At 34.3% G+C, this 26,739-nt stretch overlaps 2 protein-coding genes and 1 long non-coding RNA gene across 3 annotated transcripts; 2 read left to right on the forward strand and 1 right to left on the reverse strand.

The window, feature by feature from the left end:
* The first annotated feature begins 1,870 nt into the window (after positions 1–1,870).
* Positions 1,871–3,755, forward strand: LOC125499632 (uncharacterized). The gene is made up of 3 exons (XR_007276595.2): positions 1,871–2,049; positions 2,887–2,951; positions 3,610–3,755. It is a non-coding gene; the product is annotated as an uncharacterized LOC125499632 (long non-coding RNA).
* A 5,198-nt stretch (positions 3,756–8,953) lies between these two features.
* Positions 8,954–9,868, forward strand: LOC104894007 (uncharacterized). Its single transcript, XM_010680162.1, has one exon. The coding sequence runs from the start codon at positions 8,954–8,956 to the stop codon at positions 9,866–9,868; it is 915 nt and encodes a 304-aa protein (XP_010678464.1).
* Positions 9,869–20,382: 10,514 nt separating this feature from the next.
* LOC104892673 (uncharacterized) lies at positions 20,383–25,036 on the reverse strand. The gene is made up of 6 exons (XM_010678666.4): positions 24,756–25,036; positions 23,267–23,368; positions 22,967–23,143; positions 22,789–22,887; positions 21,556–21,798; positions 20,383–21,023 (listed from the first exon to the last, which is right to left on the reverse strand). The coding sequence occupies exons 2-6, from the start codon at positions 23,348–23,350 to the stop codon at positions 20,580–20,582; spliced, it is 1,047 nt and encodes a 348-aa protein (XP_010676968.1). The 5' UTR covers positions 23,351–23,368; positions 24,756–25,036; the 3' UTR covers positions 20,383–20,579.
* Positions 25,037–26,739: the final 1,703 nt, after the last annotated feature.

A 26,739-nucleotide genomic window follows, 5' to 3' on the forward strand; every position in this document is an offset into this window, starting at 1 on the left:
GTTGTGATGTTAGTTTTAGCTTTTGTTCTAACTACGAAAAGAGGGCGAAAAAGAAGTGTGGTCTACAGGGTTTCTTCTTCTCTTCTTTGGTAGATTTGTAATGAACTCTATGGCTTTGCTAGCTTAAACTTCTATCTTGGATTTGGTTGTTGAAGCTCTAATCTATTTGTGAGAACTTCTTACTCTCTCTTTTCTCTATGGTCATTGTGATGCTTCTTGTATTTATTTCCATGATGTTTGCATAATCTTTGCTAGGAACGTTACTAGTATTGTTGTGTGAATCATCCAACGCTAATTCTAGGTGCATAATCGGATTGTTGTGTTCCTAGCTCCATGTAGCATACTAGGTGTTTGATTAAATGCTGAACATTAATCTTGTGCACTTAGAGAAGCATTGTTATTACTTGAATGTTATTGCTTTGATAACATTAGTAATCCTATTGTGTTCCTCGACTTTAATGCTACTTTGGTTTGGACTTAAGTGCGATTCATTTGAGTTAAGTCATAGTAAGGGCGGTTCAAACCACGCGGATCGTGTGTTTAGCCACGATCTAGGAGGATAGAGGTCTAGACTTCTCGATAGGTGACCATAGAAAGTGTTGAGGGTTAAGGTTTTGTGATCACAAACTAGGTTACGATGGATGCTAATCGAGTCCAAGGCCTTTCTATATTGTAATCTCTTCGTGTTTCAATACCGTGCATAGTTTAGCTTACTTTACATTATTCCAAATCCCCCCAATTCGATTACTTTGGCCTTAGCACATACTAGGGTTCTTAATTCACCAATTTTGATCAAGTTTCCTTGCTCCCTGTGGATACGATCCCTACTTCCATTATATTTGCTTAGTGTGCATGAGAGTAGGTTAATTATATTTAATTAGGAGTACACGGCAAACACCTACCAATGTGAAAGAAAAAGAGGGAAGATGAAAGATATTAGAATCTCCTAGAAGTGAGCTACAACTAACTACCTTAAAAATGAGTTTGTTATTTCACTTTTTTAAATCTTTTTTATGAATGTTTCTCATATAATACTTGTAATATCCTGAAAACTTAAACGTGTTTAAGTAAATAATTAATTTTCTTATGAGTAGTTAAATTATATTTTACCTAAAGTTCCACTAATTAATTAACGTATAATAAAACGAATATAAAAATTCTCAACTTAAAAATATTAATATACTAGTGGCGATAATTTATAATTTACGATTTCACGAGTTAAACAAGAGGACTAATGTAGTTGCAATTCACTTATAGTACAAAAAGTCAACATTTCACCCAAAGTGTTACTAAGTCACGTTGATAAGTGTTAGTGGGGAAATTCTGATTTTTGGTTGAGAAACAAAAGGGAAAAAGAGAAAAGAGAAAACAAAGCTATGGTCAATTCCCCCCCCCATTAATGGTGTCTTCTTCCTCACTCCACCATGTCCATTTGTCACTCATGCAATCACAACTTTCTTCTCCTTCATCAGACAAATCTGTCACCAATCCTCACCCAAAGCTTCTTCAAGTTGACAAATTCAGATTATTTACTTCACCATCTTCCTCCCAACCACTGATTTTAAAACCTCCAAACTCCACTATAAATAGCCATGGAGATTCAACATCAAGAATCCACCAACAATAAGCTTCATCCTCTCTTCTCTCTCTAATCAGAAATTCAGTCAATAATCGTCGGAAAATTTGTAACTAAAAAAAATCCAAAAAGAAGCCCCCAAATTTTTACTCTCTCTTTCTTCTGTTTCGGTCCCCCCCACAAAACACTCCCGTCGGCCACCGGGCGACGCCGGTCTCGCGCCACGCTTAGTCGCCCCCTCACCTCGCCGGCCGCCTGCACAGCTTGCCGGAGATCCGCGCCAGCACTTCTCTCTCTCCTCGCGCTGTCTCTCTCGCCCCTCTTCTTCTTCGCACGACGCTGCTGCACGCGCAGCACTGCCGACGGCCCGCGCGCACCGAACCACCGGAGATTGCTGCTGCTCGCCGTTCACTGGAGTCGGCGTCCTATCCCCTGCCGGAATCTTCGTTGCCTTCCCTGCTCAATGAGCAGAGGTACCACTCTTACGCTTATCTTTGTTTTCTTATAAACCCCAAGCCCAATTGAACCTATTGATGTATTAATTAGTGTTGGGCCTAAAAACCTGATTTAAGTAATTAAACTAGTTGTTTTGTCACTACCACTTATTGGGCTAGAGGTAGATTTGCATAATGTTGAATTAAACCAGTGTAGACTAATTGAAACTGATTTAGTGTCCTGTTAGATCATGATAGATTAGTTTATTAATTAAACATAATTATTGCGCTTAAAACCAAATTCTCTAAATAAAATCACCCAACTTATTTCCTAAAATCTAGTATTGCGCTATTTTTCATGATTACTAAATAAAGTTGAGTTGTTTGAAACTAATTAAAAATCCAATAAGCTTATTATTTATGATATGAGTTTAAGTTATTATTATTTCATTAATACTTAAGTTCACTTATAATAATTAGTTACTTGACTTGTTAGTTTTAAACGACTAAATGATATTAAAATAATGTTAATGTATCCATTATAACCTTAAACTTAATTAAGTTATTATTGGACGACTAATTAGTTATTAACTATGAACTCGAATAATGTTATGTTTTCGAAAGGTTATATAATATGTAGTAATATAGCTTTAATGTTTCGATAATTCTAAAAATATAGCTAAATGAGTTATTTCATTAAGTGGTTGTTAAAGACTCACCTTAATTGAACAAAGTTATTAACGATTAAGAAATAATGACCTTTAAGGTGACCTTTACGACGTTATAATGACCGCTATGACCTTAATAAGCGCTAATAATATGTAGGCTTAAAAGCTAAATAACGAAACGTTCATTAATAAAATTATTCTTGAATAGATTAAAGAAGATAAAGGATATTACAAGCCTCCCCCGGCTATCATGGTTGGTAAGCAGGAATTCAGGTAACGTCTACTGCTAACACCCACAACCCCTTTCGAATGATGTTTTATGGTTTTTCGCACTATGTTGTTGATTTATGGATTGTGGGATATGAAATGTTTTACGAATATGATGATTTTCGATGATATGAAATGATTTTGATGTTTATGAAAATATGAGTATGATGCCACTATGATTATAATGATGTAATGTAACTATGATATTTGAAACATGATAAATTCAAGTGAAAGATGATTCTTGGCAAGTATGTGGGCATAGAAAATGTCACCTACGATGTGACTGCCTTTCTGGCAATATTTGGACACTGAGAGTGTCATCCATTTGTGGCCGCCTTTCTGGCAATATTTGGACACCGAGAGTGTCATCCATTTGTGCTTGCCTTTTTGGCAATATTTGGACACCGAGAGTGTCACCCATTTGTTTAGGGAGACGTCCCTATATGCGATATGTGATATGCGATACTTGTCAAGTTACCAAAGTAAAAGATATATGATGATGAACATGATAAAGAAGATAATGTAACATGATATGATATGTTTGTGAAATGTTTGAATTATTCTCTTCTCCCTGTTTATAAATAAAATGATGTGAAATGAATTTACGATGTTAGAGTAGTATGTTACTGAGCCTCGGCTCACGACGTTTTGTTTTATGTTTTAGGTATGGGAGAACAGTTGTGGATCACGATTATATTGCGTTATGGAGATTATGTATGATTCATGAGGTTTTAAGATACTTTGTATAATGGATAAACAAGTATTATCTTGCGATGAGTAATTGTATAGTAAATTTTAAATTTTAGGCTACTATTTTATTTGTGGGCCATAATCCACAGGATTAAGTTATGCTTCCGCTGGCGATTAAGGTCATGTCAATTTGTCGGGGCGTTACAATACTCCTACTTAATCAATTATAATATAACTAATTAATAAATTGAATATTGTACATTTATGTCACTTTTAGTTAATTTCATTATAGTCTGCATATTTAATTGGTATGTAGTTATATTATTACCGTGATTATTAGCCTATAGCTTAGCTAATCGATAGTAGCTTAGTTTGTATATATAGTTGTTTGATAGGAATAATATTCTTCACGAAATTATACTCTTTCACTACCTTTTCAAAAGAAAAATTATAATACTAGCCTAGAGCAACTCAAAAAATATTTTAAACTCAGATTGGTTAACAACCACTAATAATAAACAATGTTAACAAAAAAATTACAACTTTTCATACAAGCTAAGAAGGAAGGCAAAGTCAATAACTATTTAAAAAACTTTTTTTTTCTAAGAATGTAGCTCTGTTCTGAACTTAAAACTAGATAGGCGATAAAGAAAATTATGAAATCTTAATGGATCACGAAAATACAAACTAAGAAGGATAGGGCACCATTTGTGCTTGTCTATTAATAATTACCTCTGAAAATCTTGAATCACAATTCATGAACCATTTACAATTATTGAAGTAATAAAAAGTTACCCGAACTTACAATAGTCATAATGTATTACCTTCAAATTATCAATTAGAGATGCAAATAAGAATTAATTGCGTTGGAAGAAGCACGAGAAAAATCAAAGTATCGATATAGTACAGATTGTTGCTTCATATTCGTCGGAAAGTTGAGTTGACAATTTGACAAGAAGAACAATTATAGGGACAAAACGATTTTGTCTGGGGGTTTATTTGACAAAGTAATTTTTTGCTTTTCACAATATATAATTTGGATCTTTTGAAAAAAAAATCCCAATATCGATTTTAAAATTTCAATTTGATGGCATTATTTGTTGAAGCATTTAGGTAGGAGCAATTGTGGGTGATTTGTTGTGGAAGCTAAATTGTAAATAATGTAGTGTGAAGGGTGAGGAAGTAGTATATCGTGGAAGGAGGAAAGATGATGGTGTGTGTTGAAAGAGAAAATAGAATGGGTAATAGTCTTTTTTTTTTGGAAAGGAACGAATGGGTAATAGTTAAAACAATCTAAAATTGATTTTAGAAACTTACATAAAAGGACAACCAAAATATACCATTGAAAGATAACATTGAAATGTGGATCATATAGAGATCCTATAAAACATACATACATTATGCAAGTATTGAGTATTATATATTTACTATACAACATTATCTTTTTCTAAATTAGTCTTAATGAATATTAAAAATTTTGTTGGATCCATTTTAATCTTCCGCGAGTCAGATTAATGGATCGTCCGGTTGCAAATGATAACAAAATGCATAGGTTGTTAGAAGAGGCTCTAAAATAGACATACATATGCAATAACCTTATTTCCTCTATGTGAATATAAATATTCTAAAATTGTTTGTAGGAAGAAATTAATGAGTAAGGGTTAATGGTGGGCCATTAGAGTCATTTTGGGTAGTCCTTGGGAGGCGAAAAGTAAAGTGGGAACCCTATATAATACTCCCTCCGTTCCAACTTAATTGCTACATTTTGACCGTAGGCACTATTCACGTTATAACTTTGACTATCTTTTACTTCATATACATAAGAAAAAACATAGTCATGTTGGATCTTCTTTGATTCGTCCCAATTTTTATTTTCCAAATATATAATTTTTATAATTTTTTCATATATATAACTCAAGATATTGGTGTTTGAAGTTGCATCTCGTAAATTGTGATAAAGCAAATGTAGCAACTATATTGAGGACAGAGTGAGTACTTATTATGTCAGATGGAAGGAGAATAAGGTAAGATACAATATATCATCGAAAGTGTGGTCATTCAGGTAGCAACGAGGAATAAGGTATTTAGGTGAAAAGTAAAGTGGAAATGAGTGACATATTTATCTTATAATTTTCTATTAAATTAATTTTACAATTTGTAAACCATCATACACCGTATGGATACGAAACTCGAAATAGAGATATCTAATGAGCATCGCAACACTAATTGAGAAAGGTGAATCAACAAAATGAATTAATTGTCAAGCTTATATGTCAAAAGATAGATTTATAAGTATTCAATTTTAGTCGGTTTATAAGAGAGTGAAACTATTGTGAAAAGATCAGATAAAGTTATTGAAATGGTTAAATAAAATTTGTCATGATTGAGAACTGGTATCGGGAAAATTGAAGCCATATATCAGTCCCTAGAATTTTGTTGATTCTTTTTAATGGATGAGGAAATTCATCGGAATAGAGAACAGGTGTGAGCCGTAAACATAGTGTTTGAAGAGAGTTGGGTAAATCTTACCAATTTTTGTGTTTGGATAGGGTATGATTTATTAAATACATGTGGGACCAATTTGATGGAAAAACACATCTAGCAGCAAATTGACAAATCATCTATAAAAAAACCTAATCGATCTAAACTTTTTTAAAAAAATTGTCAAATGTATTTGCTAAGTTAACAGCACCATAAAGATTCAAATTATTGATGAATATATCATTCATTATAAAATAAATGAAACAAAAGGGGGACGGGATTAAGGAGAGAGTAGAGATAGAGAGATATAAAATGAGGGACTCATATGATGAAGATAAAGATAAAGATAGAGATAGAGAGAAGTGCACCCTTCAATTTTTATTAGTTTACCCACTTCTTTCGACACAAAGCTTTAACAAAAATAGATATGTGGGTCATAGTGGGGAGGATAAAGTATTATTTATTGGCATATTGTTGTATTGTGGACCAAGAAAAGTTGAGTCAGAAAGTAAAGATAATAATAAACAAGTGATGGGACCATTCCAAAACAGATTAAAGAATTGTGTAAAGTAATAAGGGACAGTGCACAACGTAAAGTGAGCAAACTAATAAAAATTAAAGAGAGTAATTTTCAATTATAATAACATGTCATTTAATTCTGAACATCCTAAAACAGTAAGTGTTTCGTATATTTTAGAATTGGCAAAATATATTATTAATTAATTGAATTACTATTGAACTTCTTACAAATTTCTAACATATAATTATAAAAATATTTTTTTATCCTCAAATATTCTAACACGTTACCAGGATCTGAACAGAAGTTCTATCGTAGAACTTTGCTTAATTTTGTAAAAGGCGCGACATGCTACGAAGATATTAAAATAGTTGATGGTGTAGTGTATCCTAGATTCAAGGAAGCTTATTATGCAAGGGGGTTACTTGGTGATGACAAGGAATGCATTGACGTAATAACAGAAGTAAGGTTTAGAGAATCATAGCACTACCTAAGACATTTTTTCTCCATGTTACTGTTATCTGGGAGATTGTCGAAGCCAGAGGAAATTTAGCAGAAGACTTGGCGGTTACTATCTAATGACATTCTATACAAGTAGCGTGCTATTCAAAAAAAATAAAGGTAAACAACGATGATTGCATTGTTAAATAAGTAATAAGATATTTTTAAACAATATGCATACTAAATATAGATTATTGTCTCCTTTAAGTTATGTTTTCACATATCTTCAGCTAACCGATGATCAAATTGAAGCTTCTGCATTGGCTGAGATTGAAACCATGCTCCAAAGTGATGGTAGCTGCTTGCATAGATTTAGTGAAATGCCTTTTCTAGATGACCTATCATGTTTAAAAGACAAAACAAGCTCATAGCAGATGAGCTTTCATATGTCATAGAGAAAATTACCTTAGAACACGACTAATTATATAAAGGTTTAACTGATGAGCCATTGAGGATTTTCAAGAAGTAATAATGGATGATGTGTCGAGTCAAGATGGAGGCGTCTTTTTGTTTTCGGCTAGGGAGGGGCGGATAAAACATATGTCTAGGAGACATTATGTGCTGCAATAAGAAAGATGCACGAAATCGTTTTCCCAGTAGCTTTGAGTGGAATTGTCTCTCTTCCTTCCACGAGGAAGAACAAATCATTTAAGATTTGGTATCCCTTGAAATGAAACTGAGAATTCAACTTGCGCTGGCATCAGGGCCGTCTTAAACATTTTGGGGGTCCTATTCAATCTTTAAAATGAGGCCCTAATACAAAAAATGTGCAATAATTAATTTTTTATATTATGATTGTATAGAAAAATATATCGTTATGACAAAACTATGTGTTTAAGTGCAGCTGACAGGAGCATTCTCATTTCATATTTGGCAAACAAAAAACAACAAATAAAAGTCAGAATATCTAATACTTTCACTAATCATCCATCAACACTTGCTAAAAATAATTATCTTTAAAAATCTGATAACTATAGAAAATCTAAATGCATTTATAATACAAATTGGCCACGAATTCAGAAACTTGCTCAACTAATCATACAAGAAATTACACCATGCTTAATCAAACTGAAAAAAATACACACTAATGAACAACAAGAATAGAAAACTACATGCAAAAGAGTGAAGTCTACCTCTAAATTATGGAATAATTTCAAACAAAAATCTGGGATTTTCTTTAAATTATCTAGTGATGCAATTGGAGTCTTGAAATTGCGCAGATTGGAGTATGGAAAAATGGAGACTTGGATAGTACATCAGATGAATCAGATGGTATTTATATATAAATCTGATTTTTTTTCCAACGGAAATTCTGGTTCGTATAATGGTTGTTTGAGAAATTATTGAGATTGGATGGAGATACATAGAGGCTATAAAATTTAGCCGTTTGACATAGAAAAAATTCGTGATTTATTCTTTCCATTGACTGTAATTATTCTTGGCTTGATTGAGAGAGAAAGGGGAAAGATTAAATGTGTTAAAAGGAAACTCTGATAAATTAAGTAAATTAACGAGACTTGCAACCTAATAGAGTATAGAAATTAAAATCTCAACTTTTATGTAAATTTGCAATTAGAGGAGAAGATTCTGGAGAACTGAGTTGAATTTGGTCATTAATGGAAGGTTGAAAAATGGAAAAGAAAATCTGACGGGATAAGGGGAGATGAAGTGTTTTTTTTGGGGGGGCCCTAAAATTTCGAGGCCTTGTGCAATTGGGCAGCTTGCACAGGCCCGAAACCGGCCTTGGCTGGCATTCGTCCAGGATCAGATTTGAGTGCTCTTCTTATTAAGACAAAACATCATTTAGGATGAAGCACTCATGAAGCATAAGTTTTGTTTTGAAGCACTTGATAGAAGTTTGAAGGACATCATGAAGTCGGTTGATAGGGCTAACTTGCATCGACCTCTTGGTGGCAAAAGTTTGGTATTTGGTGGTGATCTCATGCAGATATTACGAGTTGTACCGAAGGGAACGAGGCAAGATATCGTGTTCGCGACCATTAATTCCTCTTACTTGTGGGATTCATGTAAGGTCCTAAGACTTACTCACAATATGAGACGAAAAGCAGGTTATTCGAAATCTGTTGTTGATGAATTACGAGAATTCTTAGATTGGATACTAAGTGTTGGAGACGGAAAAGTTGTGGGTCCTAATGATGACGGACCCGTAATTGAGGTTGCAAAAGATATCCTTATAGATCCTGGGGCAGATCCAATTTCAGTAATTGTTGATACCACATACCCAGACCTACAGGAGCATATTTGGGAAGCTAAATTCTTCCAGAAAAGAGCTATTTTAACGCCAACAAATGATATATTGGAGATAGTTAATGATCATGTTCTATATATCTTTCCTGGAGAAGAGAAAGTGTATTTGAGTTTGGATGCTATAAGCAAAGAAGAAGGCAATTTTTGTGTACATGAAATATACTCAATTGAATTCCTCAATAATATAAGATGCTCAAGGCTCTCAAAGCATAGCATGCGACTAAAGGTTGGTGCGCCAATTATGCTTCTAAAGAATATTGATCAAACATCTGGATTATGTAATGGCACGAAGTTAGTTGTCAATCATTTAGGCAATCGTGTTATTGAAGCTACTGTTACTTCTGGAAGCAATATTGGAGAAAAAATATTTATCCCAAGAATGACACTAACCCCATTTGACTCCACTAATTTTCCTATCAGATTTCAGAGACGGCAGTTTCCTTTAATGGTTTATGTTTTGCTATGACTCTAAATAAAAGTCAATGACGATCTCTGTCTCATGTAGGCATGTATCTTTCCAGACCTGTTTTCAGCCATAGACAATTTTATGTTCTTTTTTTCAGAATTTTAAGCAAAAAAGGTTTCAAGATACTTCTATTTGATAAGGACATGGTTTGCGTCCAAGTACAACAAATGTATTTTACAAGAAAGTTTCCGCAAACATATAATTGATTTGAAAATATCATTACTAACTTTTGTTCTTCACCACTCTTATTTTATGATTTTATTTAATATGTTAAGTTAAGTCAATGTTATTATATGACTTATTTTAAATATGTAATAAAGCAATAAATACTCCCGTGCATTATGCACGGGTCCTAAAACTAGTTGTATGTCGCATAAGGAACTACTAATGTTAGATGACATATGTTGTATAAGAATTTACAAATACTGCATATTCCATTTTATACATCAACGAATGTCCGATTCAGCAATTACACGTCTACACCTGCTATAGAGTATAGACTCTGTTATTTCCCTAGGAACACTACAAGAGGGGGGGGTGAATTGTAGGTGTAGAAATAAACGTAACTTTTTGCGGAAATTAAAACTTAAACGAATAAACAAGCTAAAGGAACACAAGGGATTTTTACGAGGAAAAACTTCTTGGGCCCAACAAGAAGAAACAACCTCGACCACTAGGGATTTTAAACTCAACACTTTCACTAATTAGGCCAAACAACTCTGTTACAACCTAATTCTAACTCGAGCCCTACCTTGAGTTCCTAAACTCAAGTTCCTGAACCACTGTTCCCTTAACAGCAGTTCCTCTCAACTTCACTCGAATTTTTCTCACACATACAAGCTTCACTCAAAGCCTTTCTCTTACAGAACTTCACTCAAAGTTCCCTTACCCCAAAAACCAAAATACAATTGATCGAAATAAGCTTAGTGGAATTAGAGTAAGAAGGCAAAGAACAAATGGGCTATTATGAGAGAATGAAGTCACTGACACTTAATAAGTTAAACTCACTTAATTACTTAGTCAGACACAATTGGAACTTATCTAGACTTCTATATTTATAGTGTTAATCATGAAGAACGTGGGATTAATGTTAGAGTACACGTTTTAATCCATTTACCCATGATGTTCCTTCCCCTAAGGAACACGTTTTACATCATGTCCCATGATCCCATGAACTATAAATGAACGTGGATAAAATGCAGCCATTACTCCTAAATAATAGGAGTTCCTTGAGCATTATCCGAAAATCAGTTTTTATAAACTCTTTTTATCTTTAAATCTGAATTTCTAATCTTTAAGAAAATAATATCTTTGAAATAAAATCTTTCTAAAAACCGGATATTTATTTTCTTATTTTCCGAAAAATAAAATCTTTTCCAAAACAGATTTTCTTTTTAAAACTGATTTTATCATTTGAAATTAGAAATAACTAATTTCCTATAATCTAGGCATGACTTACTCCATTATCTTTTAATCGTTATACTAAGTACACGCCTAAGTCTAGTTCCTTATATTAGTTCAGTTCCTTTAACATATTTGCTAAGTGCCACTTAGTTTGTTCCTTACAAAGGAACAAACGCTTCATTCTCAAATATTCTGCCACAGTTCCTTACCATTCTTTCTTTGTTCCTTTACATTGGAACTAGAAAATAAAACGCCTAGCTTCTATTATTCTTGATCCAATGCTTGCTCCAGTATCAACATAGAAACTTCTTTACTTAGCCTTTGAAATCCTCTCTTGACTTCTTCATTGACTTCGTATTCTCCCAGTTCCTTGCATTGATACCTTAGACACCATACACTTAAATAATTCATTAGTTCACTACTTAGTTTGTTCCTTTGTTTCTTTGTCATTATCAAAACTAGGGTTCAACAATTTCCCCCTTTTTGATGATGACAACAAAGGTACAAACTAAGGAAAATAACAAATAATATAAGTGAATGAAAATAAAACATAAAGAAGAAAATGAAAAATAAAACACAATTATATGAGTAACTGAAGTTTGATTTTTCATTTACCTTAACCTATTTTTGATTTTTCATTTACCTTATCCAATTTTTAATTTTTTTTCAATTTTCATTTTTTTTTAAGTTTATGTACAGTTTGTTCCTTAAATCCTTTTCCCCCTTTGTCATCCTCAAAAAGAATAGACTCTGCATGAATTGATGAATTGATTTAACACCTTAAGACCAATATGCAAGCACCATTAGTGGTTAAGTTAGAAAATCAAAGAGTAAACTTGCTCAAACATCAATCACATAATACTAGCCATTCCAAGGAAGAAATTATGCAAAGCATTTAGAAACATAGACAAATAGCAAAAGTCATTGATTATATAGCACTTGTTCCATAACAAAGAAAAAAAGAAAAAGAAGAAAAAAAGTTGTGTTCCTTGATGAAAGAAACAGGAACAACAAACAACAATAAAGAAACTAAGAAAGGGAAGGGGAATGGTGTTCCTCTACAACTTCTTCTTCAACCACATCCTCCAACTTTTTCATCACCACCCCATGATGTAGTTCAACCTGTTCCTTCAGCTCCTCCAAGGTACGAGCCATAGAATCCATCTTCTTTTGCTGGGCAACCACGGTATCACTCAAATTCTTCATAAGACTTATCATAGTATCAGTTTTGGCATCCAAAGTCCAATGAAGATGATTGTAGAATTTTATCATATGTTGTGCAGGAAGGCAGACTTCATTAACCCAGTTAGTGTCATCCAGATTTTCCTGTTCCTTACCCTTGGAACTAGAGGCAGATGGGGGTGTTGTGAAGGAACTGGGGAGGTTTGAGTGGAAGGTTCATCTGTTCCAGGAATGGAAACAGAAGGTGAAGGGTGATAAATGGGAGGAAGAAATGGTGGTGTGGGTGGAAGAGTTGTGGAGGTGGAAGCAAAAGGATTGGGCCTTTTATTTCATCCTTCAACTGCTCAAAACTTGAAGGAACAGAGAAGGACGAAGGTGAAATGGAGGGTATTTTTGTGAAAGGAACAGAGAGTTTGGGAGATGGTGGAGGTATTGGTTCCTTGAGAGTAGAGGGTACCTGTTCCTCATTATCCGAAAGGACTAAAGGAGAGTCCTCGTTGGAAGGAACAGGAACAGGAGCAATTTTTCGACGAGTGCTCTTTCTCACTCTCAAAGGAACAGAGGGTTTAGGCTTAGTGGCAATGTGTTTGCGCCTCTTAGGTTTCGGTTCCTCCGGTTTGGAACAGGTTATCCAAGATTACATCATTCATCTTCTAAGTCCAGTTTGGCATTTTCTTTTTCCTGAGGAACTGGAAGCCATTCTTCCTTGAATGAGAACACCTTCTTGGAAGACAACCAAGTCCATTTAGGGTCTTCTCATTCAAGATGTTCCCTTGTTTGACCCTATGGTGGTCCAACCAGTAAGTCTTACTTCAAAATGATGAAGTAAGGAAGTTATCAAGGCACCTACCAATAACACAATTATTTTCAATGCAGTGGTTAAGTGTTGAATGAAGAGGGAAGGGAAATTATTTGTATGTGTGTGTCCAAGCAAAACATGTAACACATATCCAAGAGACCCACTTCATTCCTCTTTTCAGTTCGAGGAATGAGTGCTCTCCAAACCAAGTTAAACAGTACTTTGTGAAGGGGAAGAGTAGTTATGGTTAAGTTTGTTTTGGCCAGCTGTTCCTCCAAAATATTCTAAGATTTTGTCTTGAGGAAAATTCGGAAAGGAAACAGTTCCTTTCCTTTTAAAATACAAATCAGTTCCTTTGCAAGGAACTTCCCATACTTTGCTTAAAGTTGCTTGATTAAACCTTATTTTCTGCCTCTAACTTCAGTTGTGCAAGTTCCATTAGTATTAACAAAATTTGCACAAAACTCATCCATAGCTAGAGGAACAAGAGCATTATTAAAGGCGAATTCAAACAAGAATTCCATGCCTTGTTCCTTTAGAATGGAGGTTAATTCTAGAAATTCAATTTTATTGCCCATTCTAAATCGACGCAAAAGCCCAAGACATACCTAGATTCACTTCGTTCGACCCTTTTCTTGGAAGACGAAGAAACAGTTCCTTTGGAAGGAACAGGTGCAGTTTCTTCTTCTTCCCCCTGAGATTGTTCCGGGGTTTCTTCTTCATCGTCTTCCCCAATCAATTTCTTCTTCTCATGCTCCTTCTAGGAGATTCTAATTGCTGTTCCTCTATGGGGTTTTCTTGAATTATGTCGGTTTCAAGGGTTTTAGTTGGAGATGAAGAAATTTCCATTTTTGAAGTGTCGGTTGTTTTTGGTGTTGGAAAAGGTGAGTTTCTTGAAGTTTTTGCCATGATTTTCGAAGGTTTGGAGGTTTTTATGGAGTATCAAAGGGTGTGATGAGGTTTCGGATTTGGTGAAGATGAAGCGTTTGAGAGGAACACGGTTTCTTTAGATGAATTGAAGAAGGAAGTTTTGCATGTAATAGTAATTATGACACGCGGGAAAGAAATAAAGCAAAAAAAATAAAAAGGAAGAAAACGAAAAGATAAAAAGAACCAAGATTTAATTAAACTGGTTCCCCTTATTTTTTGGGATTTTATCGGATTTTTCGGATTTTTATGAATTTTAATTTTTGAAAGAAAAAAATGCTAAGGAACTTGTGCTATAGGAACAACTAATGCTACATATCAATATCCTTCATACTATGCATGTTTCTTGACCTTAGGAACAGTAAGGGGAGTATTATGTGACATTTGTGAGTTGTTTAGTTTCTTTGACTTCATGTGTTATGTTTTGCAACATTCCAATTTGCAATGGTCTTAGGCAATTAAACACAATTATTTTTAGCACACAAAGTCACTCAAATTGATTCAAACATGGGGGAATTGACATAGGAACAATCACTTAATTTTTATTAAGCCTAACTCAAGCCTTAATTTTCATATCTATCTCTTTGCAAAGGCTTAGTTAGGATATCAGCAATCTGATAATCAGTTTGACAAAACTCAAGTTTAATCAAACCTTTTTCGACATTTTCTCTTAAAAAGTGATGTCTAATATGTATATGCTTTACTCTAGAATGATGCACTGGATCTTTAGATATACTTATAGCACTTGTATTGTCACAATAAATAGGAACACATTCAAAGTTTATTCCATAGTCACTAAGTTGTTGTTTTATCCAAAGCATTTGAGAGCAACATGCAGCAGCAGCTACATATTCTGCTTCAGCAGTGGATAAAGCAACTGTGTTTTGTTTCTTGGTACTCCAAGAAACTAAACTATGACCAAGGAATTGTGCCATACCTGAGGTGCTTTTCCTATTTACAAGATCTCCAGCATAATCTGCATCTGCATATCCTTTTAGTTCGAATGTATCACTTCTTGGATAGTAGAGTCCAAGATCATCTGTTCCTTTAAGGTATCTAAGAATTCTCTTCACAGCAGTGAGGTGAGACTCCTTTGGATTTGCTTGAAATCTTTGGATATGTCGCTGATTATGAGTTCCACAGGATGTGACTTTTGTAATCTCCAAGGTTTTGGTTGAAACTCTCTTATAGGAACATGTTGTTCCTCATGAGTTCCTTGAGTGGATGAGGAACTTTGCTCAGTTGTTCCTCTGTTAGCCTCGGTGGACTCAGTTCCTTCATTTTGAGGAACAGGAGCATCTTCTCCTCCTTGAGGAACAGGAACATCATTGATCTCATTATTTTCGAATTCCTCGTTCCTTTCCTCTTTCACTTCTTCTTCTTCTTGTGAATCTGTGTTCCTTGTACTAGGTTGTGCTAACCCTATCTCATAGTCATCAACCTGTATGCTTGGATTATGTTTGTCAGATTCATCAAAGATTACATGAATGCTTTCTTCAACACACATAGTTCTTTTGTTATATACTCTATAAGCTTTACTATGTGAGGAGTATCCTAAAAATGTTGCTTCATCACTCCTTGCATCAAATTTTCCAAGATTATCTTTTCCATTATTATGCACATAACATTTGCATCCAAATGTTCTAAAATAGGTGATGTTTGGTTTCTTTCCAAAGTAAAGTTCATAAGGAGTTTTATTAATGATAGGTCTCATCATGGCACGATTAATTATGTGACAAGCAGTATTAACAGCTTCAGCCCAAAAGTTCCTTGGAAGTTCACTAGCAATTAACATGGTTCTAGACATTTCCTCCAAAGTTCTATTTTTCCTTTCTACAACACCATTTTGTTGTGGTGTTCTAGGGGCAGAAAAATTATGATCTAGGCCATTATCTCTGCTTAGGTCATCAAATTTATAATTTTCGAATTCCTTGCCATGATCTGATCTAATGTGCATTATTTTATGTCCACTTAGGTTTTGAACTCTTTTAGCAAAGACAAGGAACTCATCATAAGTTTCATCTTTACTAGAGAGAAAAATAACCCAAGTGTACCTAGAGTAGTCATCTACAATCACAAGTACATACCTCTTTCCACTTCTGCTTTGAATTCTCATGGGTCCACATAAGTCCATATGAATTAACTCTAATGGTTTAGTGGTACTTACAATCGTTTTAGATTTGAAAGAGGATCTTACTTGTTTACCTCGTGCACATGCATCACAAACTTGATCAATATGAAATTTTATGATGGTAATCCTAAAACAAGGTCTTTTGATCTAAGTTTCTCAAGTAATGAAAAGCTAGCATGTCCTAGACGCTTGTGCCATAAGTGAATCATCTTCAATAACACTAAGACAAGTTAAATTGATTTGAGGAACAAGGTCTAGATCCACAATGTATGTGTTCCCTTTCCTTGTTCCTTCCAAATAACCTTCTTAGTTTTAATTTGATGATTAAGCATTTTTCTTATCAAATTTTACAGTATTTCCTTTGTCACAGAATTGAGAAATGCTTAATAGATTATGTTTTAGACCTTCAACTAAAAATACATTTTCAATGGAGTGTAATGGTGACTTACCGACCTTACCCATAGCAACAATGTTACCTTTCTTATTATCACCAAATGTTACACTGCCACCTTCATAGGTTGTGAGTGAGAGAAACTTCGTTTTGTCTCCTGTCATGTGCTTGGAACAACCACTATCGAGATACCAAGTGTTGTTCCCCCTCACTCCAACCTGCAAAAATCAACTAGTTGTTAGTTGAAGGAACCCCATCTTTCGTGGGTTCCTGTTCTTGACTAGGATTTGTTTTGACAACCCATTTTTTCTTACTTATTGTCACATTTTTCCCAATCATCTCAGATTTTAGTTGACATTGATTTATGTAATGACCTACCTTGCCACAATACATACAGAACTTATCACTAGGTAGATCAACATATTTCTTTGTCTTGTTCCTTTTCTTGTAGTTTTCAAAACCAAGACCTTCCTTCCTTTTGGTCTGTGGTTTCTCAATCCACTTAGGAACTTTCATGATTTTGCCTCTGTTCCTTGCACAACCAGTTCCTTTTTAAGAACTAGATCTGTTCCTTTAAAATATTTTTCTCTTTATTTATTTTTTCAATCTCAGATCTGTATCCTTTCAAAGGGGTTGATCTTATATCAAAGGAACTCAGAACAGGGACAAATTCCTTCAAGTGTGAAATCTCTAAATTAATTAGATAATTTTCATTTTTCAAACTCTCATAACATTCTTTGATTTTAAGTTTTTTATCAAACAAATCAAAAAATCTAGTTTCGACATCAGTTCTCATTTTCTTAAGCCATTCTATGTGTTCCTTGCAAACCTTTAAGGCTTGTTCCGTTTGTTCACTTCACGTTCATCTCTACATTCAAGAATTGCATCATAAAGAAGATCAATATTTCAGTCCTAGTTTTACCATCTAGTTCTGACTCAAGTCCATGTTGACTTACCTCAATTTTTCTTCATCTTCTTTTTCGTCATGTTTGCCATGAGGCAAAGGTTTGCTGTTTCTTCAGTTGGTTGTTCCTCTTCTTCTTCCGTCTCTGAATCTCCCCAAGCAGCTATCATAGCTTTGCGACATTTGCCTTAGAGAAAGGTGCTTTTGATTCTTTGTTCCTTTCAGCAAAGCGTTCCTTGTTCCTTTCTTTGGTTTTGTCGTTTTCCCAAAGAGGACATTCTTGATGAAGTGATCTGTACTTCCACATTTATGACAAGCAGCTTTGTTAGAAAATTTCTTAGTTTTACCTTTGAAGTTTCCATTCTTCATGTTCCTGTACATCTTTCGAAATTTTCGAACCATGAGGCTGCTTCTTCTTCTTCAGAGTCCGAATCATCTTCATCATCTGCTTTGAGAGCAATTGATTTTGATTTGGAGCTTTCACCATATTCAGTATCAAGGTGAAGCTCATGAGTCATAAGTGACCCTGCCAGCTGTTCTAAGTTGAACTTAGTGAAGTCTTTTGTTTCTTGAAGAGCGTGACTTTAGCCATCCATCTGTCCTTAGGAAGACTCCTAAGAACCTTTCGAACCTGTTCCTCAGATGAAATAAACTTTCCAAGAGAAGCCAACTCATTTATAATGTTAGTAAAACGAGTAAACATGTCTCGGATGCTTTCTTTGGATTTCATGCAGAACAGTTCATATTGATTCATAAGTAAATCAATTTTCGATCTTTTAACTTCATTAGTTCCTTCGTGGGTTACTTCTAGTAAATCCCATATTTGCTTTGCGGATTTGCATCCCATGATCCTATTATGTTCATGGGGTCCAAGTCCACAATGCAATAATTTAATAGCTGCATTTACTTCCATTTTTTCAAAATCAGATTTGTCATAATCAGAGAGGGGTTTAAGAGTTACCTCATTTTTGTCATTTGTAGTTGTGACTTCGAAATCACCAACTTCAATGACTCTCCATACCTGATAGTTTTCAGCCTTGATGAATATCTCCATGCGGTTCTTCCAATAGTTGTAGTACTTCCCATTGAACATAGGAGGCCTTTGAGTGGAATAACCTTCTTCAAGTTTCTCGGTGGTATTCATTGTTCCTTGGATCTTTTCCTCAATAGGGTTTCCTATCTTACGTGAGTTCTAGCTCTGATACCAATTGTTATTTCCCTAGGAACACTACAAGAGGGGGGGTGAATTGTAGGTGTAGAAATAAACGTAACTTTTTGCGGAAATTAAAACTTAAACGAATAAACAAGCTAAAGGAACACAAGGGATTTTTACGAGGAAAAACTTCTTGGGCCCAACAAGAAGAAACAACCTCGACCACTAGGGATTTTAAATCAATATATTGGCCAAACAACTCTGTTACAACCTAATTCTAACTCGAGCCCTACCTTGAGTTCCTAAACTCAAGTTTCTGAACCACTGTTCCTTAACAGCAGTTCCTCTCAACTTCACTCGAATTTTTCTAGATTCACTCAAAGCCTTTCTCTTACAGAACTTCACTCAAAGTTCCCTTACCCCAAAAACCAAAATACAATTGATCGAAATAAGCTTAGTGGAATTAGAGTAAGAAGGCAAAGAACAAATGGCTATTATGAGAGAATGAAGGCACTGACACTTAATAATTCAAACTCACTTAATTACTTAGTCAGACACAATTTGGAACTTATCTAGACTTCTATATTTATAGTGTTAATATAGAAGAACGTGGATTAATGTTAGAGTACACGTTTTAATCCATTTACCCATGATGTTCCTTCCCCTAAGGAACACGTTTTACATCATGTCCCATGATCCCATGAACTATAAATGAACGTGGATAAATGCAGCCATTACTCCTAAATAATAGGAGTTCCTTGAGCATTATCCAAAATCAGTTTTTATAAACTCTTTTATCTTTAAATCTGAATTTTAATCTTTAGAAAATAATATCTTTGAAATAAAATCTTTCTAAAAACCGGATATTTATTTTCTTATTTTCCGAAAAATAAAATCTTTTCCAAAACAGATTTTCTTTTTAAAACTGATTTTATCATTTGAAATTAGAAATAACTAATTTCCTATAATCTAGGCATGACTTACTCCATTATCTTTTAACGTTATACTAAGTACACGCCTAAGTCTAGTTCCTTATATTAGTTCAGTTCCTTTAACATATTTGCTAAGTGCCACTTAGTTTGTTCCTTACAAAGGAACAAACGCTTCATTCTCAAATATTCTGCCACAGTTCCTTACCATTCTTTCTTTGTTCCTTTACATTGGAACTAGAAAATAAAACGCCTAGCTTCTATTATTCTTGATCCAATGCTTGCTCCAGTATCAACATAGAAACTTCTTTACTTAGCCTTTGAAATCCTCTCTTGACTTCTTCATTGACTTCGTATTCTCCCAGTTCCTTGCATTGATACCTTAGACACCATGCACTTAAATAATTCATTAGTTCACTACTTAGTTTGTTCCTTTGTTTCTTTGTCATTATCAAAACTAGGGTTCAACAGACTCGAACCTTCCTCGTTCAGTAATCACTTCTTTCTTTGAAATCCCCCAGTAAAAGTTCCACCCTTTTTTCAAGATTGGCAGAAAACTGGAGAACAGGTATCCTTTGTAAATATCACATTTTTTGCAATAGCGCAGCTGCATGTATTATGATTGGAAAACATGTGAGCATACCAATCTTTGACGATTACAAATTACTAGGTTAGCCTCCAAGATGCACGTTCCTTAGCTATGTAAAGTAGAAAATTGCCATTAATGCAGCTTTCTTAATATGAAGCGGCAAAAGTTGAATTACATACACAATATCGGGAGAAGGGATTATTTGCAGGAATTTGGTATACATTGCTAAGTTATACTGAGAGATACGTCAGATTCAGTCTTTAACAGTTATATCCGATGTTAGGCTGCCATCACTTTCTTCATCACGCTTTGACATGTCCGGGATCATCAAGACTCATGGTAGCCACTGACACACCAGCATCTGGAGTTGAGGTGGGGGAATCCTCAGCAACTGATGAAGATGGAGTACATGACCTCCCGTCAGTGTCATTCTCGTCCTCTTCCTCTTCCTCCTCCTCTGATGGATCATTCTTAGGTGACAGTGAAATCTCGTGCGTATGATTGCAACTGGAAGCAACAGAAGCACCATTCCCTTCTTTCCAAGACAATCGCATTTTTTCATCATCCTCTTTCATTCTTTGGGCGTACTTTTGAATATCAAAACTATCCGAACTTTTGCCGCCAAATGCAGATTCAAGTTGTTCCATTTCAAAAAGCTCTTCCATAATCTTCATAGTACTCACATCATCAGCATAAACAAACTTTACTTTCTTCCGAGTCTTGGGCTCCAAGAAAGGTTTTACCACCTGAAATAAGGTGATAAACACATGGTTGCATGCATTACTATCTTTCCATGGAAACTTGTATTGAAGACTAAAAAAATCTCTTTGCATGTCCTTGCACTAATGATGCATTTTGTAGCTGATAATAAATTGTGGTAATAGTAATAAATTTACATGTAGAATTACAAAGAAAGTTTCAAGTCAATGCCCAAGGTAATGAAACTTCACCCCCATTTCCAAACCGGCATTTTTCTTAATAAACTTTCCGTTGTAATAATATCACTTAATACATCTAAAGTGGTAATTGATTATACAAAAATTTGGGAAAGAAGTGAGGTGTTTCAGAGTAAACTAGCAGTAGATTTTCTTCAAAAACTGGCCTATAAATCCATTACGAGCGATTACACCATTTATTACCGTGTACCAAATAAAATGTCATTGGCATCTTAATAGAAAGAAGGAGTTGGTTCAGTGGCTTAGGGGAAGCCAGAAATCTTCAGATGCACAAACACAAGCAACAAGCTGGCTGGAATCAGATAAGAAAATGATATAATACCTTGTAAAATTGTTCAAAAATCCTTGGAGGGTTGTACATAATAGCGACACCGAGTCTTTCAGGATAATGGTTTTGTAATACATAGGCAGTTTCCTTGGCTGACTTGAGTGAAATATTTGTCAGATTGAAATTCCAAAAATCGACCAGCCAGACCATCTGCTCCTGATTAGGTGGTAAGTTAAGGATGGCATTTTCCATGCAATACACCAAGTATTTTATTTGCGCTGCTACAGACTTTGAGTTCTGCAACAGAAGCACAGAAATCTATCAGTTTGACTGGGAGGTGGCTATATAAGCACATTGATAATAACGTCACAAAGACTAGAAATCTGCCAACAGACCGTAAGCTACTAAGTACTAAGCACTAAAGCACATATAAAAAATCAACAAAGGCAAAAATATCAGAGAAGATAATCATATTGTAAAACTGCCAAGGTATACTTGATACAGATTTACCAAATTTAAGGACTGATAATGAGTTTGCTGGTCCTTTTCTGTGAATGCAATAGCGATGCATCTTCACTTTACTTTGATGTTTTTCACTACCAATTATTACCATCTAGAGAAGTGGGTATAAATGCTAAACAAGAGCGCAAAATTATGCATATCCACATGGGACATCCATAAACAAACTAAAATGGGCTCTCCTCATTAATGACATTCCACCAAACTAGCCATATTGGATTATGAAAGAACAAAAATTTAAAAAAAAAGACTGCTAGAACTATTGTTAGTAACTAGTACTTCTTGCGATCCTACGATTGTACAATCCGGAGGAGCCTCATCGATCCCGATCATACGTAGGATCTTAATTTTGTAGGATCTCTCGATCCTACCCAACCACAAAAGTCACATGGTAGGATCTTAATACGATTCTATAATCCTACAACTCTACAATCCGATCCTATCGTGACAGAATCATAAAGTAATTTCATTTTTATATTCCTCCTATTAGATTTTGATTGTGTGTCACTTCACTTTTTAACATGTGTAAATTTTTAACATAAGGTTCTCACCATATTCTAGCATAATTATCTCTATTTTACTGAATAGTAAGATCCTACGATCTTACGATCCGATCCCATCAATTTGATTCTACCAACCTCTACGATCCAAAGTAGGATCCCAATCCTGATAACATTGGCTATAGCATAAAACCATGACCAATTATGACATTACATGAACCACTTAATCTTCCTATTTTCGTTAATGGACAAATAATAATAATAGCACCTGACAAGACGGACGCATGACGAGGACAGGTCTCCCTTTCTTGTCAACAGAAGTTGATCTGTATACTTTTCCCGATTCAGCTTCAGAAGCAATATCTTCCTGAATTAGTGGAAACATATTGCAATCAATTTTTAACCTTTTCGGATATAAGAAGTTCATAACAGAAAAGCACACATACCCAGCGAATTTGTTCAGGCTTGAATCCTAATCTCCATTGCAAAGAATCTTTCAACATCTTTGTGGCCTTTTTAACATTCCAATTTCGTGCTGTCAAGTAGCTTGCAATTAATGCATCAGAACAAAATGTAGATAACTTTTCTGGGATCGGACTTATTGCCGTTCTTACCAATTCAATCTGCATATGTACCATCCAAGAAAGTTCCAATGTATTACAAAGTCAAAAACAAATTGAGATTGCGCTCAAACATGTGGTATAAACTATATGTAAAATCTACAGAAGTATGACATTATGAAGTACCTTCTTTAGTTCTTCTTCATGTGACAAACATTGTTCTTGAATATTAGAAGTATTAGAAGTAGATATCTTCAAATTTGTGTTCATTGCTACGGAGACAGATCCCTGTACAACAACAGATTAATATTACAAATTGAAAGAGTCGTCATTAGCACCATATCATTGCCCTTCTCCCTCCACTCACATCCAGGGTATGAGGCACGACTGTTCGAGGCATTGGGGTAATATTAACGTTGATAAAAATACACAAATGTTCCCTTCCTATATACTACCTCTGTTTCAAATTAATTGTTACACTTACACTTTTCACACATGCCGATGCAAAACTTTGAGGACGTATATCTTTAGTTTTGTATTTGTAAAAATTATAAAAAGTACATATTAATAAAATACATACTAATACGAATCTAACAAGATCCCACATGAGTCATGACTATGTTTTTATTCACGTATAAATCACAAATGAGGGTCAAAGTGCAATTTGTGAATAGTGTAAAATGTCAAAGTGTAACAATTAATTTGAAACAGAGGTAGTATATACTAATTGGTAAAACCTATAAATTGACACAATTAGCTCTTCATTCCAGTCATTTCTTGAAATATAGGCAGTTTAATGTTCATCAGAAGTGAGCAAGAAAAAGCTTAATCATCTTAACAAACTAAGATATTACTTCCTAGTTCCTATAGACAGAGTAAACGAACGAATTAATCTAAAAAATTTAAAAACTCGTAAGAGGACAAATTGGGTTATTTAGTGTCTAAACAATTTCAGCTAATTTGCCCTTTATGATTTACCTTGTCTATTATCTTCCTGTAACGCTAAAACTGTGTGCCAAGGAGTTTGTCGCAAATATTCTTAAAAACCGTAGCAATTATGTTATAACAAAGAATATAACCTCCAAAGTAATGCAAAACCACCTACAAGTAAACCTTGCTTATAGATCATATCAACGTATCTTGCAGATTTTATTCGATACAACCCGTAGAAGGCAAAATGCAGTCTAATTACGATTGAAATTAATACATTAGATATTGAACAAATATTCATCTTTAATTTTATTTTTAATTTTTTATTTATTTATTCAATTCTCTAGAGAGGGTTGACTGACTTTAAGCTTAATTACCAGCCAAAAACCTCCCAGAAAAAACGGGGAAACAAAACAACTACACCAGATTAATCCGAAAACCACTTAGTCAAATCAAAAGCCATAAAAACAGTTGAATTTAAATTAAATTTGATTTATTTTCTTCAAAAATCCTAATACTATGATAATTTACGCAATACAAAATCATAGCATTGACCAATATGAAAATCTATGCAACATAAGCAATATTTAAAAAGGGGGTGAAAAACCCTTTTTAAAGAACATAATCAACATAATAGTATGACAAATTGAAAACAAAATTTATATGGGTATGGGAAAATCATAACATAATAACAAAATAACAAAAATTCAACCCAAATCAAAAAAAAAAAAAATCAAAAACTTACAGAAATGTTTGCTGGGTTTAAGCTGAGACTCTGTAAAATCAAGATTGTGGTGAAATGAAGATAGAGAAATTAAAAGAGGTGAGGGGAGGGGAATCGGGTAGGATATTTGAGAGATGATGAGGACTGATTCAAGTGATGTGATGTGATGTTGAGTGGGGAGTAATAAAAACTTTGTGAATTAAAGACACACACATGGATTTACTTTTTTTTTTTTCTTGGTTTGTGTTGTTGGACTTTTATAGTTTGTTTGCTCTCTTTGTTCGTGCGTGGCCCTTTTTGAATATAAACATAGTCAACCGTACACGTTCGTTATATTGAATGTCCTTTGCTAATTGCTATCTTAATTCTTATAAAGTGATCGTGTTCATATGGCATAAAGGAAGGGAGTATGACTCATCTAGAAGGAGAGCTGATGTCTGAATTTTAGTCGGGTTGGGTCAAATTTCCTAATGGAAAAAGCTATATGCAGCCTTAAGGGCTGTATATAAGAAGCTAAAAATGGAAATAAGTTGCATTAATTGATCATTTATTACATCGGTTGATGCAAAGTTTTTTCATAAATTCACAACTTATTTCCATTTTAAGTAGTGTATTTATGTCTTATATGGAACCCTAAGGGCTGCATATAGCATAACCTTTTCCTAATCCTAACAATAATAAAAGAGGGAGTGTTCCTAATCAAACAAAACTCTCTGCTTCGTGAGAGAGCTTGTTTGGTTAGGCTCAAACACCTGATTCTTTTTACTGCTTTGCTCCCAAATCAAAAGCCATTCACATGGCTTGCTTAATTTTTTGCCACATAAAGAAACTGACCCACTTATCTGTTCAAACTTATCTCTTCTTTTTTCCATTTGCATTTGTCATGTACAGGGGCGGATCTAGGGGGTGGCCTACCCGGGCCACGGCCCACCCCATGATCCAAACAAAATACAAATAACCTTTGTTGAAGAAATTAAGCAGATATCTTGGATAGTCCAGTTGGTGCAAGGGATATAAGAAGTTATGTGAAGAGTGGGGTTCGAATCCTTGTAAATTGTAGTTTGTGATTCTCCATTAATTATTTGGTCCTTTCAACTCAAAAAATACTTGGCTTGTCTTTTTTGTCATTTCTATGTGTCTGGTCTTTTGTTTTTCAAAAAAAAAAAAAATCCTTCAAGGACTTTAACCTTTATTTATTTTCTCTATTATTTTGAAGGTGAGTTAATTCTTCAATACTTACCATGTTCACAATATCTTGCTTATAATTTGAAATTCACAGTGATAATATTATATTTATATAATATTGATCAATGTTTCTTAATAAATTGAATTAAAAAAATATTCAACACCCTTTGTGATACCCTTTTTTGTTTAAATACTTGCTTTACATTCTCTTCATATTCTTAGTCGTTACGATTTAATTGTAAAATTTAAATAAAAAAAATTAGAATAAATACTATCTTTGTTTTAAAGTGTTTTTTGCACTTCTTTTTTTTTTTTATCTGTCTAATAATGTTATTTACACTTGCATTTACTCACTATCTCCTCTCCCATTTGCCTTTGGGATGAAGAGAATATTATTTAAATTAAAAATAAAGCAAGTATATATAGGATCTAAATGACATTTTTTAAGAAAATTAACGCTTTAATAAATTTGGCCCACCCCACTTAAAAATCCTGGATCCGCCACTGGTCATGTACCTCATAAATCAACATCCTCCAAAATTTCTGTAGATTGTAGAATTTCATCCATCCACAAACTCAGAAGTACAAAGTCCAAGTGCAAAATCGAAGGTGAATTCTTCTTCCTCTGTTTTTCCATTTTCATCTAATTTGCTTTACCATTGTCAATTTTGATTGTTCTTCGATTTATTTTCCCCAAACATAACTGAGAGTTAAACTTCCTCTGCCTCTTCAAAGCCTCCAGGCAGGCTTGTATTCTATTGAAACTTTCGAAAAGAACCAGTATAGTTTTGGGTGCATAGAAGCGTGATCAAAGCATACT

Source organism: Beta vulgaris, chromosome 1, assembly GCF_026745355.1.
Source record: "Beta vulgaris subsp. vulgaris cultivar EL10 chromosome 1, EL10.2, whole genome shotgun sequence".
Classification (NCBI taxonomy): domain Eukaryota; kingdom Viridiplantae; phylum Streptophyta; class Magnoliopsida; order Caryophyllales; family Amaranthaceae; genus Beta; species Beta vulgaris.

What these genes read in the sequence shown, in the direction of transcription:
- LOC104892673 (XM_010678666.4), bottom strand. Translation starts at nt 23,350, where the DNA reads ATGAACACAAATTTGAAGATATCTACTTCTAATACTTCTAATATTCAA. An exon ending in ATGAAGAAGAACTAAAGAAG is followed by an intron (nt 23,144 to 23,266) that starts GTACTTCATAAT and finishes GTACATATGCAG; the next exon opens with ATTGAATTGGTAAGAACGGC. An exon ending in AGCCTGAACAAATTCGCTGG is followed by an intron (nt 22,888 to 22,966) that starts GTATGTGTGCTT and finishes CCACTAATTCAG; the next exon opens with GAAGATATTGCTTCTGAAGC.
- LOC104894007 (XM_010680162.1), top strand. Translation starts at nt 8,954, where the DNA reads ATGAAGCATAAGTTTTGTTTTGAAGCACTTGATAGAAGTTTGAAGGAC.